The sequence below is a fragment of the Polypterus senegalus genome, chromosome 3, assembly GCF_016835505.1.
Source record: "Polypterus senegalus isolate Bchr_013 chromosome 3, ASM1683550v1, whole genome shotgun sequence".
In the NCBI taxonomy this organism is placed as follows: domain Eukaryota; kingdom Metazoa; phylum Chordata; class Cladistia; order Polypteriformes; family Polypteridae; genus Polypterus; species Polypterus senegalus.
The window spans coordinates 213370197-213390571 of NC_053156.1; the positions used below are offsets into that span (position 1 = coordinate 213370197).

At 35.9% G+C, this 20375-nt stretch overlaps 1 protein-coding gene across 1 annotated transcript in view; it reads right to left on the bottom strand.

Annotated features, from left to right (window-relative positions):
• The window catches only part of clvs2 (clavesin 2), a 155347-nt gene that overhangs the window by 110254 nt on the left and 24718 nt on the right, over positions 1–20375 (bottom strand). Inside the window, exon 2 of the mRNA XM_039748408.1 lies at positions 8056–8230. Coding sequence (XP_039604342.1) covers positions 8056–8230 — 175 coding nt within the window. The remainder of the gene's footprint in view (positions 1–8055; positions 8231–20375) is intronic.

Here is a 20375-nt window from a genome sequence, read left to right on the forward strand (position 1 = left end):
CAAATTCAAGAACATATTCTTTCTACTCACCAGTACATCATTGCTACTCAAGGATTGATTACTTCTTTATAGATAATAACTTCTTGCCTAAGATTAAATCTTGTAAATACGATGCTATTGTTATTTCAGACCATGCTCCGATGATCTTGGAGCTGAAATTACTAAGCCCCATACACTCACCCGCAGATGGCGTCTCAATCCGCTTCTATTAGCTGACGAGAATTGTACTGAATTTATATCCAAACAAATTGAATTCTTTCTAGAGACAAATACATCCCCTGAGATCTCTGCAGGAATACTCTGGGAAACTCTTAAGGCCTTCTTAAGAGGACAGATTATCTCATATCTTTCCCACAGAAATAAATCCGAAGCGAAGAAAGTAGCAGAGATAAAAGCGAAATTACTAAAATAGATGAAGAACATGCCAGACTACCAAGCGAGACTCTACATAAGAGGAGGCAGGCTCTACATTCAGAATTAAACCTCTTGACAACTAAAGAAACCGAACAACTAATTTACAAATCCAGACATCATTATTATGAACATGGAGAAAGCTAATAAGCTTTTAGCGCAACAAATTCACAAGCAAGATGTGCATAGCGCAATCTCGGTAATTACTAACACGAATGGAGATAAAATCATCGAACACAAAAATATAATGTACACTTTTAGAGACTACTATAAATCCCTATATACTACTGAGTTTAAAGAAGACAATATACAATCTAATGCATTTCTGGATAAATTACAGATACCACAAATTGACGCTATTAGTGTGGAGGAGCTCGATAAACCTCTGTCATTATCAGAATTACTGGATGCTATAAAGTCACTCCAAGGTGGAAAAGCAGCAGGCCCTGATGGCTACCCTGCAGAGTTTTACAAGAAATTCTCCGCTCAGCTAGCTCCCTCCTATTAGCAACATTTACAGAAGCCAGAGATAACCAATCTCTTCCACAAACCTTTCGCCAAGCACTAATCACTGTCTTTCCAAAACAAAATAAGGACTTATTACAATGTGCATCATACAGACCAATTTCACTTCTGAATAACGACGTTAAAATACTCTCTAAAATCATAGCTAGAAGGATGGAGAAAGTGCTCCCCTCAGTAATATCACAAGACCAAACTGGATTTATTAGGGGCCGACACTTATCTTCAAATCTTGACGCCTGTTTAATGTAATATACTCACCAACTAAATCAAACACCCCAGAAATATTATTATCATTGGATGCAGAAAAAGCATTCGACATGATTGAATGGAAATACCTTTTACTATTTTGGAGAAGTTTGGGTTTGGCCCGAACATTTGTGCATGGATTAAATTACTGTATACTAACCCAGAAGCTTCAGTTTGCATCAATAACATTTGCTCAGACTACTTTAAACTAGAACGTGGCACAAGACAAGGATGCCCTTTGTCACCACTGCTGTTTGCAATTGCCATTGAACCACTGGCAATACATTGTCGAAATACTGATCAGATAAAGGGGATTAGCAGAGAAGGACTGGAACAGAAAATCTCATTATATGCAGATGACATGGTACTGTATATATCGGACCCAGAAAATTCTGTGCCTGCAGTCTTAGCAGCACTCACAGAATTTCAAAAGCTCTCTGGTCTCAGAATTAATCTGAATAAAAGTGTACTCTTTCCGGTGAATTCGCAAGCATATAATATTAGATTAGACACCCTTCCTTTTATCATTGCAGAACAGTTTAAATACCTCGGGGTAAACATCACAAGTAAACATAAAGCTCTTTATCAACAAAATTTCGTCGTCTGTATGGAAAAAATTAAACAAGACTTGCATAGATGGTCAACCCTTCATCTCACACTAGCTGGAAGAATTAACACTGTTAAGATGAATATTCTTCCTAAGCTCCTTTTTTTATTTCAAAACATACCAATATACATTAATAAATCGTTCTTTAAGCAATTAGATTCAACAATAACCTCATTTATTTGGAATTCTAAACATCCACGCATCAAAAGAGCGACCCTACAAAGACAAAAGGCAGAAGGTGGCATGGCTCTACCTAACTTCCAGTTTTATTACTGGGCGGCAAATATACAGTCGATAAGAACCTGGACACAAATAGAAGAACATACACAGGCATGGACCGCAATAGAAGTAAAATCCTGCAGTACTTCTTTGTATTCCTTGCTTTGTGCTCCAATAAACACACGTTATCGGCAATACACTAATAACCCAATTGTGCTCCACTCACTTAGAATCTGGAACCAATGTAGAAAGCATTTTAAGACGGAGAAGCTTCTTTCTGTGGCACCCCTGCAAAAGAACCACCTCTTTCAACCCTCACAAACATATGCAGTTTTTAATATCTGGAAAAAATTTGGAATTAACTTGCTTAGAGATCTTTATATAGACAACGTCTTTGCATCCTATGAACAATTACATTCCAAATTTAACATTCCAGCTACAAATTTCTTTCACTATCTTCAAATCAGGAACTTTGTTAAACAGAACCTTCCAGATTTTCAAGCTCCATATGCGCAAAGCATACAATTATACAACTCAAAATTATATATCGAGCACATCTGTCTCGACTAAAACTCTCCAAAATGTTTCCAGGGCATGATCCAACCTGCGAACGTTGCAACCAAGCCCCAGCCTCACTAGGTCACATGTTCTGGGCCTGCACCAAATTAACATCATTCTGGACCAAAATTTTTAATTACCTCTCAGACAGTCTTGGACTCACAATCCCTCCTAACCCATTAACAGCTGTGTTTGGGGTTCTTCCAGAGGGTCTTAAAGTCGAGAAAGACAAACAAATTGTGATTGCATTCACTACACTGTTGGCACGCAGACTTATTCTGATAAACTGGAAGAACCCAAACTCTCCTCTTTTAAGTCAGTGGGAAACTGATGTGTTATATTATTTAAAATTGGAAAAAATCAAATACTCAGTTAGAGGATCTGTGCAGACTTTTTTCAAAACATGGCAGGATCTAATCAGTAATATTTTGAAATGATTTTATAAAGCACAGAGAATTTGTTGATTTAGGTATTTTTAAAAGCCTTAAATTTTACACCGTTTGGCTTGCTCTCTCTCTCAAGGGTGGGGATCGATCTGCTCTTAGCATAATTCTTTTTTTGTAAAACTGGAAAGCTATGTATTGATTGTAATAAAATTAATAAAAAAAAAAAACACATACCAAACATAAAGGAGATTTCCTATGCATGAGCTGCTGGAATGACTTCATGTACAAAGTCTGTGTATTTGTTAGCTTATAGATGCCACCATTTTCTGTATCTGTTCACTGTAATGTAGGATTTGCCAAATAGCACTGCAGTACTCAACTGACTTAAGAAGAAGGATGTGGGGGGTTACTGTAAATAGTCATACCTTCATCATACTGGGCCAGCTGACTTCACGTGAGGTGCCCACATCCTGACTAGCAAATTTATCTTGAAGAGCCTCATGCAACACATAAACAAGGGAGGTCTCATTCAAACATGTTTCTGCTACCTGCATCTTAAAGTCAACTATATACTGTAATCTACAAATGGATGTAACCTCTCAGCAGCAGCAAAAAACAACATGGAATTCACACAAAAAGTACCCCAAGGAGGCAGTATATGGATGCTGGCTGTGTAAAATGTCTGTAACCCAACTCACCTGCCAATACTGATGCAATTAAGGCTATGGATACTTTATCAGTTGGAAACAAGATGGATTGGATATGAAATACCAGTTGACATTAGATAAGAAGACACTTCTTCTGAATCACCATTAAATGGAAAGGGGCAGGAGATTTTAGATTCATGTGCAGCATTCTGTGACATTAACAGTAGTGATGCTAGATTAGTTATTCCTACAGTACTACAAACACGAGCCAAAAGTGACACAAAATCATTTAAAGATTTAACCTACCTTTGTAAATGATTAATCTCAGGGGAAGAAGGAAGAAAAAATGTAAAATGAAAAACTGCACCATGATGAATAAACCAAATTACTGCTTCAAGAAAGATGCATGAATTTCTCTAAATGTGCAGGAAAACCTAACAATATTAAGCATCTGCATCTCTCTGCTACTTTTATTTGGGCAATGATTGCTAAAGGGTAATTATTTGTGTTTGCATGCTGAAACTAATCAGACTTAGTAAATACAAACTGTAGTGGATGGCCTGTCATTCCATCCTGGACAGTTGGTGGCGCATTCCACAATCGGGAGGCCAAAGTAATGGAAGGATGGTGGGAGAGTGCCTTCCAGGGACATAAAGTATACAGTATTTCACAAGAGCCCTTTGAATAGTGAAAAAAGCGCTATATAAATACAAAGAATTATTATTATTATTGTTATTAAATGTGAGTACACCCCTCACATTTTTGTAAATATTTTATTATATCTTTTCATGGGACAACACTGAAGATATGACACTTTGACACAATGTAAAGTAGCCAGTCTACAGCTTGTTTGACAGTGTAAATTTCCTGTCCCCTCAAAATAACTCAACACACAGCCATTACTGTCTAAAGAGATACTGTATATACAGTATGTACGTCTATATATATATAGAGAGAGATATAGATATAGTATATATACATAAACATGGCAGAAGAGAAGGAAAGGAGTGGAAAAGGTCAATGAGCATTGTGGGTGGTTAAGGCACTGTGTGTAAAAGGAAGTGAGAACTGTGAATATATATATATATATATATATATATATATATATATATATATATATATATATATATATACACACACACATAGGTTTGAATCACAATCTGATTATGTGGATGGTCAGGTAATGTACCTGTCAAATAATACAAAGAGTTCATGGCACATGTTTTCCCCTAATTGAAGCTAATCCGGTGTACACACTTTTGCTTCCTCTTGTGAGGATCGGACCTCGAACATCAGGGCCTGGTTCACTTACTTGACAGGGTGTAGATTGGAGTATTATATCCATAGGTCTGAATCACAATAGGTAAATACCCAAATAATCAGATTATTATTCAGACCTATAGATATAATACTCTGATCTACACCCTATCAAGTAAGTGAACCAGCTGCCTACCAGCCCACTTAGGCTTTAAAGCTTCAGACCTGAAGTGAATTATGGCACAAGCTTCATTTTAACAGTGGCAGGTCAATTAGCTCTCTTTATCTGGCGGCAAGCCAAATACTATGACATTTCCAGCAGATTATCATTGGCGTCTTCCTGAACTATGTGATTGGAATACCAAACAAGTTTCCAAACCAGTTCAACTGTTTTATTTGTGCAATTTACCTAACTACGTTCCTGTGATATTCTTTGCTCAGGTGCTAATGTGAGGTTACATTTGCAGACTTCTGAATTGTCATCACAAGGATGCGTCTCTCATCTCAAACCCAAACTTCACACCCCGATTGCAAATTTCACATTAAAAGACACTTTTATTTGTGCCCAAAACTTTAACAGGCTTCCATATACTTTTTTCGTCCAAGCACAACTCAATGTACTACTTTTTTGTCCAAATCCTCCTCCTGTATAGCTGAGTTTGCTCCTAAATCTCTCTTGACTCAAACTCACCTAGTTGAAACAGAGAGACTCTTCTTACAGTTAGAGCCCCTGCAGTACCTATAGTACTTCAAAAACATAGTTCAGAAGCTCCTTCGGTTCAAATGGACTTCCAAGATCACAGAAAAGCTTTCTTCAAATAGATCCTTCCATTTGCTCTGAAGGACCCTAGCAGGCCAGATTGTTAGAAGTACATATATCATGTGGCCCTACAGGTGTCCACATGGGAGCACAGTCAGGGATATGCTTCCACCAGTCCACTGGAGGAACATACAGTATGTGTTTGTATACGCATATCTTATTCTTCCACTCTGCATAGTGTTGTACGTTGTTTGAAGTTGTTTTGAAGTTATTTTTCTATCTTCTGACTTCACATTCAAGCACATCTTCTCTGCCCTCCCCCTTGGCATCCTGACCTTCACCTGACCTCCTGCACCATCCTCCTGGCCATCCTCTTCCTTTCATACTTAAACCACATTGGTCTGTATCTTGCTATCATAACAACTGTTACCTCCAAATTAAATCCTTCTGTTAACTCAGCATTTGTCTTCCTCTCAGCCCATGAAACTCCACATATCCATCTGATCATATTCATATCTGTTCTTTCTGGTTTTGCTTTGTTTTCCACTTTCATCAGCCATGTGTCACCACTTCAAAAACATAATACTCCTTACATATCTTTCATCAACGTTACCCTTCAATGTCAGACAGACTCCCTTAGAGGTCAGAATAGGGGACTGTATTGACTGCACAAGGCAACAACAGTTTAAAGTAAAATGGAATCAGCAATGGATCCTAGTAGTAATATAACAAGTCATGGTCATGAACTGGAGGACAGGAATCAAATACACAATAGCAAGAAAATAAGGGAAATCATTGCTTGAGAAACATAATGAGAGAGTCATTAACAAGAATATTTCATATTGCCTAAACCAAAAAGTGAGACATAAATCCATGTTGGAGACCAGAAAAGAATCTTTAACAGTAGCAGAGTCAAATGTTTTATGTTATGAATTATTCACAAACTTGGTCAGTCAGGAAGTGTACGACTACAACCTTTTTGCATCAAGGTAATGTTTTAGAGGAAAAGGAAAAGACTATAATAAGATAAATGAAAGTCCAGATCATATCAAGAACGTCACCAGGAATTTCTTCCATACATCTCTGATCCTGGCTATCTTGCTATACCTGTCATTCCACCTGCACTCAATCTGTCACCAAAGTATCAAGACGTACTTACTTTCTCCAAAACGACTCCATTGCTGATATCTAAATATACTTCATCAGCATTCTGCACCACTCTTACAGATGTTCAAAGGTCACATTCATTATTTACAATCACCTCACCAAACCTCTCCCACTCTTAGGTTTTCATCTCTGCCACACCAGTCTGTACTGAATTCTTGACCTTCAATCCCTTATAGTCAGCTCTATAGACTCTCCCTTCAATATTACAGTAAAGCCTCCTTCTTTCACATGATAGCATCCCTTACTGTGTTCCAGAATTATCTCCAAAGCAGTCATTAACAATCTTTTGTCCATTGAAAGTTCCAGAGTCTTTTATTAACTAGTGAACGTTAACCAGGTTCACCTTGATTTCTGTTCCTGATCTGAGGCACATACGAAGCTCATTGAAAGGTGAAAGCTGAACAAAGCCTGAACAGACATACCTGACAGACAATTTTTGGACATATTTAGTATCCATTTGGGTCTAGAGTATACTTCAGCCAACACCAAACAACACAGCAGTGATCAGATGACAACTCTTTCCTTTAGAGTCCACAGCTTATAGTCTCATGTCAGATGGCATGGCTACAAAAGATCACTGAACATTTCTCACAAGATGCTCTGGTGACAGCTACACTTAATGTAAAAGCTGTATTTGAAAATCTATAATTAACACAGAAACATTGGATTCAGATTATATAGGCCTATCCATCATACTCCTTTGATTACCCAAGTAAGAATTAAAGTCCACCAAAAGTCCATTATTGTTATCCTTTTATGAAACACATCCAATTTCTTTAGGTTGGCTGAAATAATCAGGTGCATACGCACAAATAAATACCAAATATTTATTTTCTGCAGCTTGAATTGATCATCTCAAGCATTGGTACAAACGTCAACGCTGCTTCCAGTTATAGTGTACGTGAACAATCCTTACAATTACACAGAAACTCTCTTGCCTGGTTACTCTAAAATATGGAAGAGAATGTCACCACTGTCAATCAATGTCAGACTTAGCTGGTACTTTTCAGCCTCCAGCACAAGCTCAGTCTCCTTCCCAACCGCTAAGTTACTCTTCATGTCTGAGGAACCAAAGATACAATTTCTTTTGCCGAAGGTTAGTCTATTTGGATTAATCTCATAAACACCCATCATAAGGTCATAAAAAAAAACAAATGTCACAGGATTTAAGTAGGCACTGTATCAAGGAAATAAATGCCACATTCTAGCCTTTTGCATGAATAGATTGCATAAGTCATAGTATACTTCAGCAAAAATAAAAATAATTATTACCTGTAGACCTTCTATGGCAAGACGCAGCATGCTTGGTGTTAGTTTAGAGGCTTGCTTAAAAGTAAAATTGCTCCAGTCAATGATCAATACAAATCCATTCACTTGCAGCTCAGGGTCTTCAATCATTGCCTCCAGAGATAAAAGGATTGCCCGCAATATATCTACAAAAGTATACCTATGTGGATTTGAAATACAAAGAGAAAAAATAAGATTGTTATGGCAGTGTCATAAATATTAAAAGATTGCAGTTGTAAATTTCATGCTTTAAAATCATAGGCTCTTATGATCTTTGAAAGTCGTATATAATGCCCCTGAAAATCTATGATAAGCTCTATTGGGCAAATTACCAGCGTGACTCTTTGTAAAATTGTACAGACAACATGAGAAAAGGAAAATAAATAAGTAATCACAGGGCTGGTGGCATTTATGGTCTAAGCAAATAGGAGTGAATTCTTTTTTTCTGACTGCTAACTGACAATAGAGTATAATAATCAATGTGAGCTACACTGTCTATTGACTGTAGATAAATATACCTTTTTTTGCTTTGATTCTGTCATATTTAATTATTGCAAAGTGTGACAGTTTTTCATAGTGATCAAGGACAGAAATGAAACAACAGTTCACTTGCAGAACCAATCGACAGAGGTATCCATGTTTTTGTATCAGACCTTATAATTACTTGTATCATTTATTTGCCCTGAACCTTTACACAAGATTTGTTTTTTTTAACATTCAGAATACAGATGGGTTAAAAGACTTGTTTCACAGTCACATCATGAGTCAAAAACAGTAAAGGAACAATCAAATGGTAGTTTCAAGTTCATTGCTCTTGCTACTAGACCATAATGTCTCTACACTTTATTACAACATAAAAAACAGCTTTTGTTCACACTTTAAGATTCTGGCTACTTAAGGTATTGTTATGTCCAGAAAAGGTACTTTAGGTACTAAGCATTCTGTAAATCAGACAGCTGATAATTTGCATTAAAATGGATCTCAAACTTGTCACATTTACTTTATGTCAATACTCAGAATGATAGTCATGTGGTCAGCACTTAAGTATTCCCTGGTGGATGTAGTACTGCACTTTGACAGATTTTTCATTTTTATGCAAGGTAGGTGGATTGGTGACACTAAATTGGCTGTGGTGTGTGTGTGTGTGTGTGTGTCTGTGTGTTTAACCTGCAGTTGTTTTGCACGCTATGGATGTTCTGTTAGGCCCAGCTTCCCAGTGACCATGTTTAGGATTAAGTGGGCTTAGAAAATGGTATGGTATAGCTTTTTTCCAGATTCTGCATTATACTGTTACATCAGTTACAATTATAACAATGATTTAGACATAAAAATTTAAATTGACATTCAGATTTTATTTGAAGTGTGCGTGCAAATGCAAATGAAAAATGAACATGAACATGAATTTATCGATGCATTAATACATTAATTACGTTTCATTGCATTTTATGACAAATATAAAAGCTAATTATTACTTTCATTTAATAATTCATTTTCCTGACCCACTGATTCTCACACCCAGAATGCAACAGTAGTCTATAACAGAACACTCTGGGCAGCGACTCTTGAATATCTGAAGAATGTTTTGAGAAGGTGAGAGGAAGTTGGATTCTCTGAAGGAAACCAACAACCATACAGGGGGGTTCAAATGTTGTGATATAAAGAGTCTGCTACAGTATTAAGAAACCTATCCTTATAAATAAAAAATATAAAAATATTTATGACAAAAAGACAAACTTTCAGGATTTACCTGGCAGTTACCAATATTGCTTATATAGTTATTATGTTAGTCTGATTTTTCATTCATTTTTCCTATGCTTAATACATTTTTCTTAAGGTTTTGTAACTTGGAAATTTGTTTTCACTGTGTGTCTTTTCATTGTGAGTTTGGACTTGTTATTTTATTTCCTTGTTTTAATTTGGAAATAGCATGCTTCCGTTTGTTTTATCTAATAGTCACCTCCATTTTATGAGTCCGTTTCTATGCTGTGTTTCTGGTTGCTAGCGGGTGTGGTTTCAGAAGTCACATCAGGTGCCTTCATCAGCTTGATGATATATGAACAGGTACCGTGCGTGTCTTTTAATCATCCAGGATTGTGGATGGTTTTAAAAAATGTTTTGCATATCCTTTCATTTTAGCCTCCTGGTCACAATTTTGTTGCCTAGGAATTTCTTACTTTGATTTTAGTTTTTTGCTTGGCTTTTAATGCAAGATTGTTTGTGCTTTTGGTTTCAGCTCCCCAGTTTGTTTCTGACTGTGTTTTATCTTCTACTCTGTCTTTATCAACTTGTGAATTTTCATTTTGAGGCAGTACAGTGATATGACAATAAATTATTGAACACAAACACAACTCCTACCAATAGGGCCTACTTGGAATAAGGCTAACTAGTGCTACCAAGACTATTGGTATCCACAGAGGGATAGAGGCAGTATGTAATCGCTGGCATATTTAGACTGTCACTTCCTGGGATGTTGTCAACATGATAATTACTGTCACATGACCAACTTCCAACATGTTGTGTAAACAAAGAAAAACAATATGATAATTAAAATGTATTTTTTAATTTCAAGACCAATAATGAAAATAACTCCAGAAATAAACTTCTCATATGCAAATCCCCAAAATGAACAAAAGTCTATGTACATATGAGGCTATTACATTAGACAGGGAGACAGATATTCCTGTTTTCCACATATTTAACATGGTTATGCTGGTTGTTGCTGGTTAATTTAACTGGTAACTGTGTAAGTATGGATGTGTGTGAGTACCAATTCTCAAGCTGTTCAGATCTCCCTCATACATTTATTTGAGCTTAATTTGCTCATAATAATCAATAAAATCGTGAATACATAGATTGAATGTATCTATTTATTTCAGTATTGAATTTCTTAGTGAGAACCATGAAGTTAAAATATTTTAATGCATGCTATATGCATACATAAGATTCAAAATATGCAATGTATTTGCAATGCATGAAATATCTAAAATCTTACCAAACTGAGATTAATAATGATTTGTATGTAATGGCAATAATTACATATACTGTAGTACAATTTCTTAGCTTTACTCTACATACAGTTATTCCGGATCAATACCTTACATGAATTGTTCATTCACCAATTAGGCTGAAAATGATTCTCTTGACTTGTGTAGTTCAAAATTTTCTACTAGAAGAATTTAAAAAGTCAAAATTCCAGATTACTTATCCTATTTTCTGGCCTGTAAATTTCAAGTTTTTGCAATGGCATTAAAAGAAACATGCCCACAGGAATATTCCTACTTATTGCCTTTTGTCATGATTCATCTGCTTATTATTCAACCATTATGAATTGTGTATTTATATATTTGCTGCACTGTATCGTGCAGTATTTTTTTCTTTTAGCTTTATATTCTTACTACTAAGGTTAAATTATTCTGACACAGCAGATGCCACTATTACGTTCAAACCATGACAGCCAATTTTCTCAATTTGTTTCATTCTTACCTCTTTGAAGCTTCATTCTGTACTATTTACTCTCAATACCAGTTATTCTATAAATGCAATATATTGTTTCTGTAATGTTTGTAAAGTACATTGTGATAGTGATTAATCCAAAAGGCAGGTTAGAAGCCTGCCAAGTAACGGTATGAGCTCCAAGTGATGATATATATAGCAAGAACATAGCATCCTATTATTATTATGCAGTATTTTTTCCTACACTTCCCCAATATACTGTTATATTACCTTTAATCTGTCCAGTTATTTGTGTTATTACTTTTTAAAACTAAGTGATTAACTCCACTGCCTCACACCTCTAATACCTCTGAAAACCCCAGGCTAGTCACTTTCTGTGTTGCTTGTAACTTGGTTTGGTTCCTGCCTTGTGCACAACGCCACCGTGCTTGACTTGTACTGGAATAAGTAGGCACTGAAATTAAAGGAGATTATTTAAAAACTGCCATATTCACATCAGGAACCAGATACTGTATTACCAATTGAAGCTCTCTGTCTTTTGCAGTCTAGCATGCAATATCTATATAACATCAGCATCAAGCTATGCTTGTCAATATAATATTCATTCGGTACCTGTAAATTTTGTAGACAAATTATGTTTTTGAGTTGGCCTCTAATATAGGCTTCACGCATTATAGATCCTGTCATATAGTTTATATTGTGCTGCAGTAAAAAACCATTTATGCCTATTTTGAAATTCTTCTCTGTTTGCCGTCTCATCCTTTCTTTTTGATTATTGTTCCAGATACAGAATACACAGCAATAAAGAAACAATTTTCCTGTAGATCAAGGAGAATTTAAGCTGCTATCTCTTTTAAACTGCTGTCACTTTCAAATTTCATCCCTATGTCAAATATGTGATTTCCACAGGGAACACTGTACACTACAATAAGGGCTATTGATTAAAACATGGGGCACCAGAACATTTAAGTGCCTAACACCATAGTGTTTTGTTCTTTTCTCTGCTTCGTGGTCAGTCTTTACTTTCTAATATTTTATGTGTAACTGCACACTTCTGCAGTAGTTAACTGACTAACTGTGAATAAAGAGAAGCAATTATCTGAACCTCCATTGAATACAAATATGTGATGGTTTTTACAAATAAAAACATCTCAAAATCCAAAATTAAATATATACATACTGTATGTTTGTTGTACTTCAGATAAAAATGAGGTTTCATCATACTTAGCATGGGGCTGAAAAATGTAAACTAAACATTGCAAAGGAAGTATATCAAACAAGTCAATCTAATATCTCTATATATATAAAACCCAACGTCATTTAATTTGTCAAATATGAGATACAGAATGTGTTCTGTAAAGGGCCTTTTATTCATTTTTAACTGATTTTATAAGTTATCTCTATATATATATAAAATCCATTGTCTTTCTGTCTGTATGTCTGTCCGCTTTTCACGAGAGAACTACTTAACAGATGTTAATCAGGTTTTTTCTATCATTTGCTTGAACATTCCAGATGACTTTATGACTTCTTTCATCACACTAAGTATCATAGCTTGCTTGCAGGATTGATTTATTCATGTGAATCCAAGACAGAGGTTACGGGCCATGGCAAGGGAGAAGCATGACATCAGGAGTGGGGAACCGGGTGGGGCCCTCCTCACTCACGTGCCAGCCTCCATTCGAGTTGTTCTGCCTCTCTCAACTTGTTGTAGTATACCTTGCCTCCACTTAGCTAGCGAAACCTGTTTGTTTATTGATTATTAAAGATTGTCTTATTTCACTACGATGCAGGCAGAGCCACGGGGTGCAACTAGTATGCTATAATCTGAACCATATTATTGTATGTTGAGTTCATCTGTCAGTCAAGTAGCCATTGAAATCTTGTTCTGTATAACACTGGCAAAAGTAAGGAAAGTTTATGATAAATGCTATTAAAAAGTACTGCATTTTCAAGCAAATTTCAGCATACATTATTTCTTACAAGCTACACCATATTGAATATATTGTATATTAGAAATTCTCCAGCTGCAGAGCCCAGTTTCAAAGTTGTCATGTTTTCATGTGTTCCACTTTTTTCACTACCACTTCTGCATAATAACTATGCACAGCAAACCAAGCTATGCTCAGACATTATTCTGCACCATACATACCAGTTGGAAAATGTGAGCTTAATGTATGAAGTGATGGCAGCATCATGAAAGAAAAGATTTTCTATGTGAAGTACTGGTTAATTACAGAACATTCAATAATGAGGGTGGAGTGATGGTTCACCAGTATGCTTAAATTCTATGAGGAATTTGAGAGGTATTTATGATACCATTCACATTAATTTTAAAAAGCTTTAGATAGTCATGTAAACGGCTTGTGATCAATGACAAAGAAGTGAGAGCTCAAGGTGTATTGTCTAGCTAGGTGCAAAAATGGCCCAAACAATAAAAATAAATAATAAAACAAAATTTTTTAGAATTAACCATTGTTAAATGAGATGTCCCTCAGGGATCAGCATTGGCACCACCATTCAATAGTGTTAATGCAGACCTGGACCAAATTCAGACTTGGACAGATTTGTGGTAGGTGATATAAGTAGATATAGAGGATTACACAGTAATTAAAATGATAGATTTGAATACACGGTTCTGAAAATTGAAAGCACACCTTGTAAGAAGGGCTTAGGAGCCCAATGTGCCAAATACAAATCAAGTGAGGTCATCCTTAAGATTTATAATGCAATATTGGTCTTCAAATTACAAAACCAAAACAAAATAAAAGAGAACTGGAGAAATTCCAGAAATTAGCAGCTACATGGATTGGAAGCAATTACTGGTTGAAAGAGCTAAGATGAAAGATTAAAAGAGCTGAACTTTTTTAGTTTGAATAAAATGGAGGTAAAGAGTAGACAAGATTACAATGTACAAAGTTGCGAGGGGAATTAGTACAGTGGGTTCCAGCTGTTCAAAATGAGAAGTCAGAGGGCATAGATCCAAACTGTGTAAAGGTAAGTTTTGCACCAATGTTAAAAAGTTTTCTTCACTCTGAAAACTACAGATACAGTACATGGAATAAGTCACCAAGTAATGTGGTAGATGGAAGTCATTTGGGGATCTTTTGCAAGAGTAGGAATTGATGAGCTATGCTGGGCAACATGGCCTGTTCTTTTGAAAACTGTTTTTGTGTTCATGTTATTCTGCATATTGTAAGTGTATTTTATCATTGTTCAATTGAAATACTTAAATATGTTACTAATTTGTGTGCTCAGAATTAGGGTTAGGTTTAGGGTAGGGGATGAGTGCCTTGTGGTAATGCTCTGGCACATTTAATTCCTAAAATAAAAACTTATTTAAAGAAACATACACCCTCTACTTTCAAGTGAATGAAAACACTCTAAAACCCCATTAAAATTGTCCTAACATTGTTCCTGCTTTAATATTTAAATTATCCTATAAAATCCCATCATTTTTGCAGTAAAACAGTGACTAAAATAGAGGGTTCAAACAAGACGCTCCATATTGGTCAAATTTAAAATTCTAATAAATAATGAATAAAATTTCTATTAATAGTAAACATTAAACTGACATTAAAATTAGGGTCATTGAGAGTTGAAAAAAAGGTTCAATCAGGCACTGAAAGCATTTAAAGGTAAATAAATTATAGTGGGTGGCATGGTGGCACAGTGGTAGCCTCACAGTTAGTAGACCTGGGTTTGCTTCCCGGGTCCTCCCTGCGTGGAGTTTGCATGTTCTCCCCGTGTCTGTGTGGGTTTCCTCCGGGTGCTCCGGTTTCCTCCCACACTCCAAAGACATGCTGGTTAGGTTCATTGGCGATTCTACATTGTCCCTAGTGTGTGCTTGGTGTGTGTGTGTGTGCGTGTCTGCACCTTGCCCGGGGTTTGTTTCCTGCCTTGTGCCCTGTGTTGGCTGGGATTGGCTCCAGCAGATCTCCGTGACCCTATAGTTAGGATATAGCTGGTTGGATAATGGATGGATGGATAAATAATAGTTTGAAATGTAGAGCCCTGAGTACTAACATCAGGGCCTTATCTATTAATTATGATTAGGGTTCTATAAATCTTAAAATTAGGATTGGGGACAAGGGCAGGACCTAAAAAAACAAGGGTTCAAATCATATTTTAACATCAGAGCCCTGAGGTGAGATGACAGCTTAACTTCAGGGTCCAGTTCCACAAACATTAAGATTAGGGCTGGGGTGGGGGCAGGACCTATAAAAATCAAAAACAAGGGTTAGGGTTAAGGTTGTGGAAGTCGCACAAGTAGTACATAGTATACATTAGGCATCATGTACTCTTATTTTCTGAATGCAACATTTACAGTATATTGTGCACCTCTAATAAACCATATTAATGGCAGTTATAAGGATGCAACTCCATTCTCTCTTCATATAATCTTTAAAATTAATCATTCAAGATTGACTGAAGTAGTTTACCTGTTGACCAAGATTTCCTTTTAAATGCTTTATGTGAAATCTGTTCTTTTTTCTAAAAGGAAAATTCAGTGTGTAATACCTAGTTTAATTGAAACAGCTATGCAGACCAAAAGATAGCAGTCTGCCAATATCTATTCACCTAATGTGAGCAAAACGTCAAGAACCACAACTGCACTGTTAGATTACTTGTTTTATGCTGTGCCTAACACTTTCTTTTTGTGGATACATGGTGGTCTCACTATTTGCAAAGTTCTCTTGTTGCTCTAGCATGTCGTTTTACATACTATATCTTATCATCACCAGTGTCTTCTTTCCTTGCATTATATCTATACTAATAAAAGGCAAAGCCCTCACTGACTGACTCACTGACTAACTCACTCACTGACTGACTCACTCACTGACTCATCACTAATTCTCCAACTTCCCGTGTAGGTAGAAGGCTGAAATTTGGCAGGTTCATTCCTTACAGCTTACTTACAAAAGTTGGGCAGGTTTCATTTCGAAATTCTACGCGTAATGGTCATAACTAGAAGCTATTTTTCTCCATTTACTGTAATGGAGTTGAGCTCGAAAGTCGTGGGGGGCGGAGTTTCGTGTGATATCATCACGCCTCCCACGTAATCACACAGTACATAGAAAACCAGGAAGAGCTCCAAAAACCACTGAAGAAAACATACATTATATAATTGAGAAGGCAGCGAAACAATTCGAAGCGAGCAAGTGACATATAAAACCATATTCAGCGGCTCACATGAACTGACGCAGTGCGCAGACAAAAAGCAACAGTTCCAAAAAGTGCTGAACAAAAACCGAATTACACTGCTACGCTCAAATAGACAAACCACACGCCGTGGCGCAATAGTAGAGGCTTTGCCTCTAGCGCTGAGGTTCGATTCCCGAGAGGGGATACACTGAGTATGTACGTGCGCTTCCCGATTCATTTTAGCCTCGCATCCCCTTGGTTTGAGATGTATGAAAAAATATGCGGTTAACGCAGAAAGACAGATCACCAATTGAAGCTTTATGAATAATGGATACTTTACTCGGGATCAATGATTGTTTTGGTAAAGCCATACTCAGTGTATTCATTAGATGAACGGTAAAAAAGTAAGAGCGAGGGGAGGGTAACTTATTGAGGCATGCAGGCAAAACCACAATAGCACGCGAGCTCGATGTACTGTAGTGCGTGTCAACTCGATCTGAATTGCGCGATCACATTTGAAAAAATATATCTTTTCAAGTTCTATTTAGTCCATATGTGTCAAACTCAAGGCCCGCAGGCCACATCCGGCCCGGCGTGTAACTATATCCGGCCCGCGAGATCATATTATATATTATTGTTATTGATATGAAGCACTGGTAACACAATAAACTACAGATCCCATAATGCAGCGCTTCAGCTGCCTTGCCGAACACTTACCGCGTTAATCAAGTCTAGCTTATGATGCTGCAAGTTATTGCGAAGCTAGCCCACACGATGCCAAAGAGAAAAGGTGATTCTGAACATAGAGCCTTTAAAAACCGATGGGAGGCTGAGTATATGTTTACTGACATTGCCGGTAAACCCGTGTGTCTCATTTCTGGAGCTAATGTGGCTGTAATTACAGAATTTAATCTAAGACGGCACTATGAGACAAAACATCAAGATAACCTGAAAGACCTGAATGCAATGCACAAGATACAGAAAGCAGAAGAGTTAAAGAAGAATCTGACACTTCAGCAGACGTTTTTAACCGTGCAAAATCACAAAGTGATTTCAAGTGAAGCTACTTTTATGGGAGACACAAATGCACCAGTGCAACTTGCCCCACTTTCCCTGTTGCCAAGTAATGTTGAACCAAGTCGGCACTACGGTGTTCCAAAATGCGCACTTTGCTGATAAACTGAGCTCACTGCGCACTGAGTTCGCACGGCGCTTTGGTGACTTTGAAGAACAAAAAAAGTATTTTGAGTTGTTTCGCAACCCATTTGCTGTCGATGTGGAAACTGCACCTGTGCAGATTCAGATGGAGGTGATTGAGCTGCAGTGTAATGGCACACTGAAGGCAGAGTACGATACTGCAGGGCCCGCACAGTTTATTCATTCCATTCCCGCAGAAATGCTCCAGCTCCGTCTACATGCGGCTCGAATCTTGTGCATGTTTGGTAGCACATATCTGTGTGAGAAGCTCTTCTCAGTCATGAAGACTAACAAAACAGCACACAGGAGTCGCCTCACTGATGAGCACCTGCAGTCCATCCTGAGAATCTCCACAACACAGAACCTCACACCAAACATAAACGAACTTTGCCAAAAAAAGATGCCAGGCGTCCAGCTCTAAAATGACATATGAGCAAAGACAACTGAATGATTTGATTTGTTATTGCTGAAAAGAACACATTTTATTTATATTTCCAGGTTTTGTTATGCACCATGTTCATATTTGAATTTGTATAATTTTGACAGGATATATTTTTATGGAGAGCAAAATCTTTTGGGATATTTCAAATTTAAGTTTATTTTTTATATAAAATTACATAAGAGTAAAGAAATTTGAATGTTTGTTCTTTTAACGTTTACTTTATTTCTAACTTGTATAATTTAGATAGGATATATTTTTATGGAGAGCAAAATATTATAAGTTATTTAAGGTTTCAGTTGATTTATTCCGGAATAATATTCTGTCGACTAAATAAAAATTCCTTATATTTAAAATTTAAATAGAACTTGAACAAAAACGATAGTTCATAATATCCACGCAGACTTGAACGTAAGAGCGGGAGTCATCCGTTTTAACAAGCAGCGTATTGCACTGATACGAAATAGCCTGCCAATTTAATTATTTAGGAATGGATAAATAAATTAAGATTTTGTACAAATAATGTTTTTCATTTTTCCTGTTTCATGGATTCTGGCACCCCAGCAACAGTTGCTCGCACCCCAAAGACTGTATATATATATATATATATATATATATATATATATATATGTGTGTGTGTGTGTGTGTGTGTGTGTGTGTGTGTGTATATGTATGTGTGTATATGTAGATATATATATGTATATGTATATATATATGTGGATGTATGTGTATATATGTATGTATATATATATATGTATGTATATACAGTATGTGTGTGTGTATATATATGTGTATATGTATATATGTATGGATATGTACTGTATATATATGTTCGTTACTCATCACTCACAAAAGTGACAAAACAATTACATTGACAATCATGTTACGTTATTTTCAAAATGTTTCCTTTTCTTTTCATTGCTTCTTTAACGACTACTTCTCCGCTTAAGCTGGTATTTTGCTATATATATATATAAATATATATATATATATATATATATATATATAACTGTGTATATATATATGTGTATATATGTATATATGTATGTATATATATATATATATGATGTGTATATATATGTTTATATATGTATGTGTCTGTGTTTATACATATATATATATATGCCAGCAACACTCATGACAATGACAAAACAATTACATTGTCAATCATGTTACGTTATTATTAAAATGTTTCCTTTTCTTTTTACTTCTCCGCTGCCAAGCGGGTATTTTGCTATATATATATATATATATATATATATATATATATATATATATATATATATATATATATATATAGATAGATAGATAGATATGACAACAACACTCATATCAATGACAAAACAATTACATTAACAATCAAGTTACGTTATTTTTTACATTTTTCCTTTTCTTTTTCATAACTTCTTTAACACACTACATCTCCGCTGCGAAGCGCTGGTATTCTGCTAGTTATTAAAATAAGACACACACACAAAACATACACTGAATATATTATGTAAGAAGATACAGGTTAAAATGTGAAATATTTATTATTAATTACATTGATACATTTCAATTATTATTTGAGTTCACAGATTGAAATGGAGGCTCAGTGGCTAGTACTTCTATTTCACATATTACCCAGGACCTTGATGGTTGAATGTGTGTTTCTAAAGGTACTTATTGTTGCCCTATATAAACAAAGTTCATGCCAAAAATGAAAACTGAACCAAAAATATGGCAAAAAATACTTAAAACTGTGAAAAGACCACTAACAAAGAAAATTCACACAAAAAATGAAAGTGCAAATAAGTGAGAAAAGTGATTAAAAGTAAAAAAAATTTAAAAAAAAACGGAAAACACAAACAGAATGTGAAAACACAATCAAAAAAGACGTTCCTGATAACCCTAGTCTAAAGAAAAGGATATTAAATAGATAAAAAAAGCTTCTGTCTTAAAATGCTTTCTACATTGGTTCCAGATTCTAAGTGAGTGGAGTATGTCTAGACCGATATATACAGTACCATGTCATCTGCATATAATGAGATTTTCTGTTCCAGTCCTTCTCTGCTAAAAAGTATTTCGACAA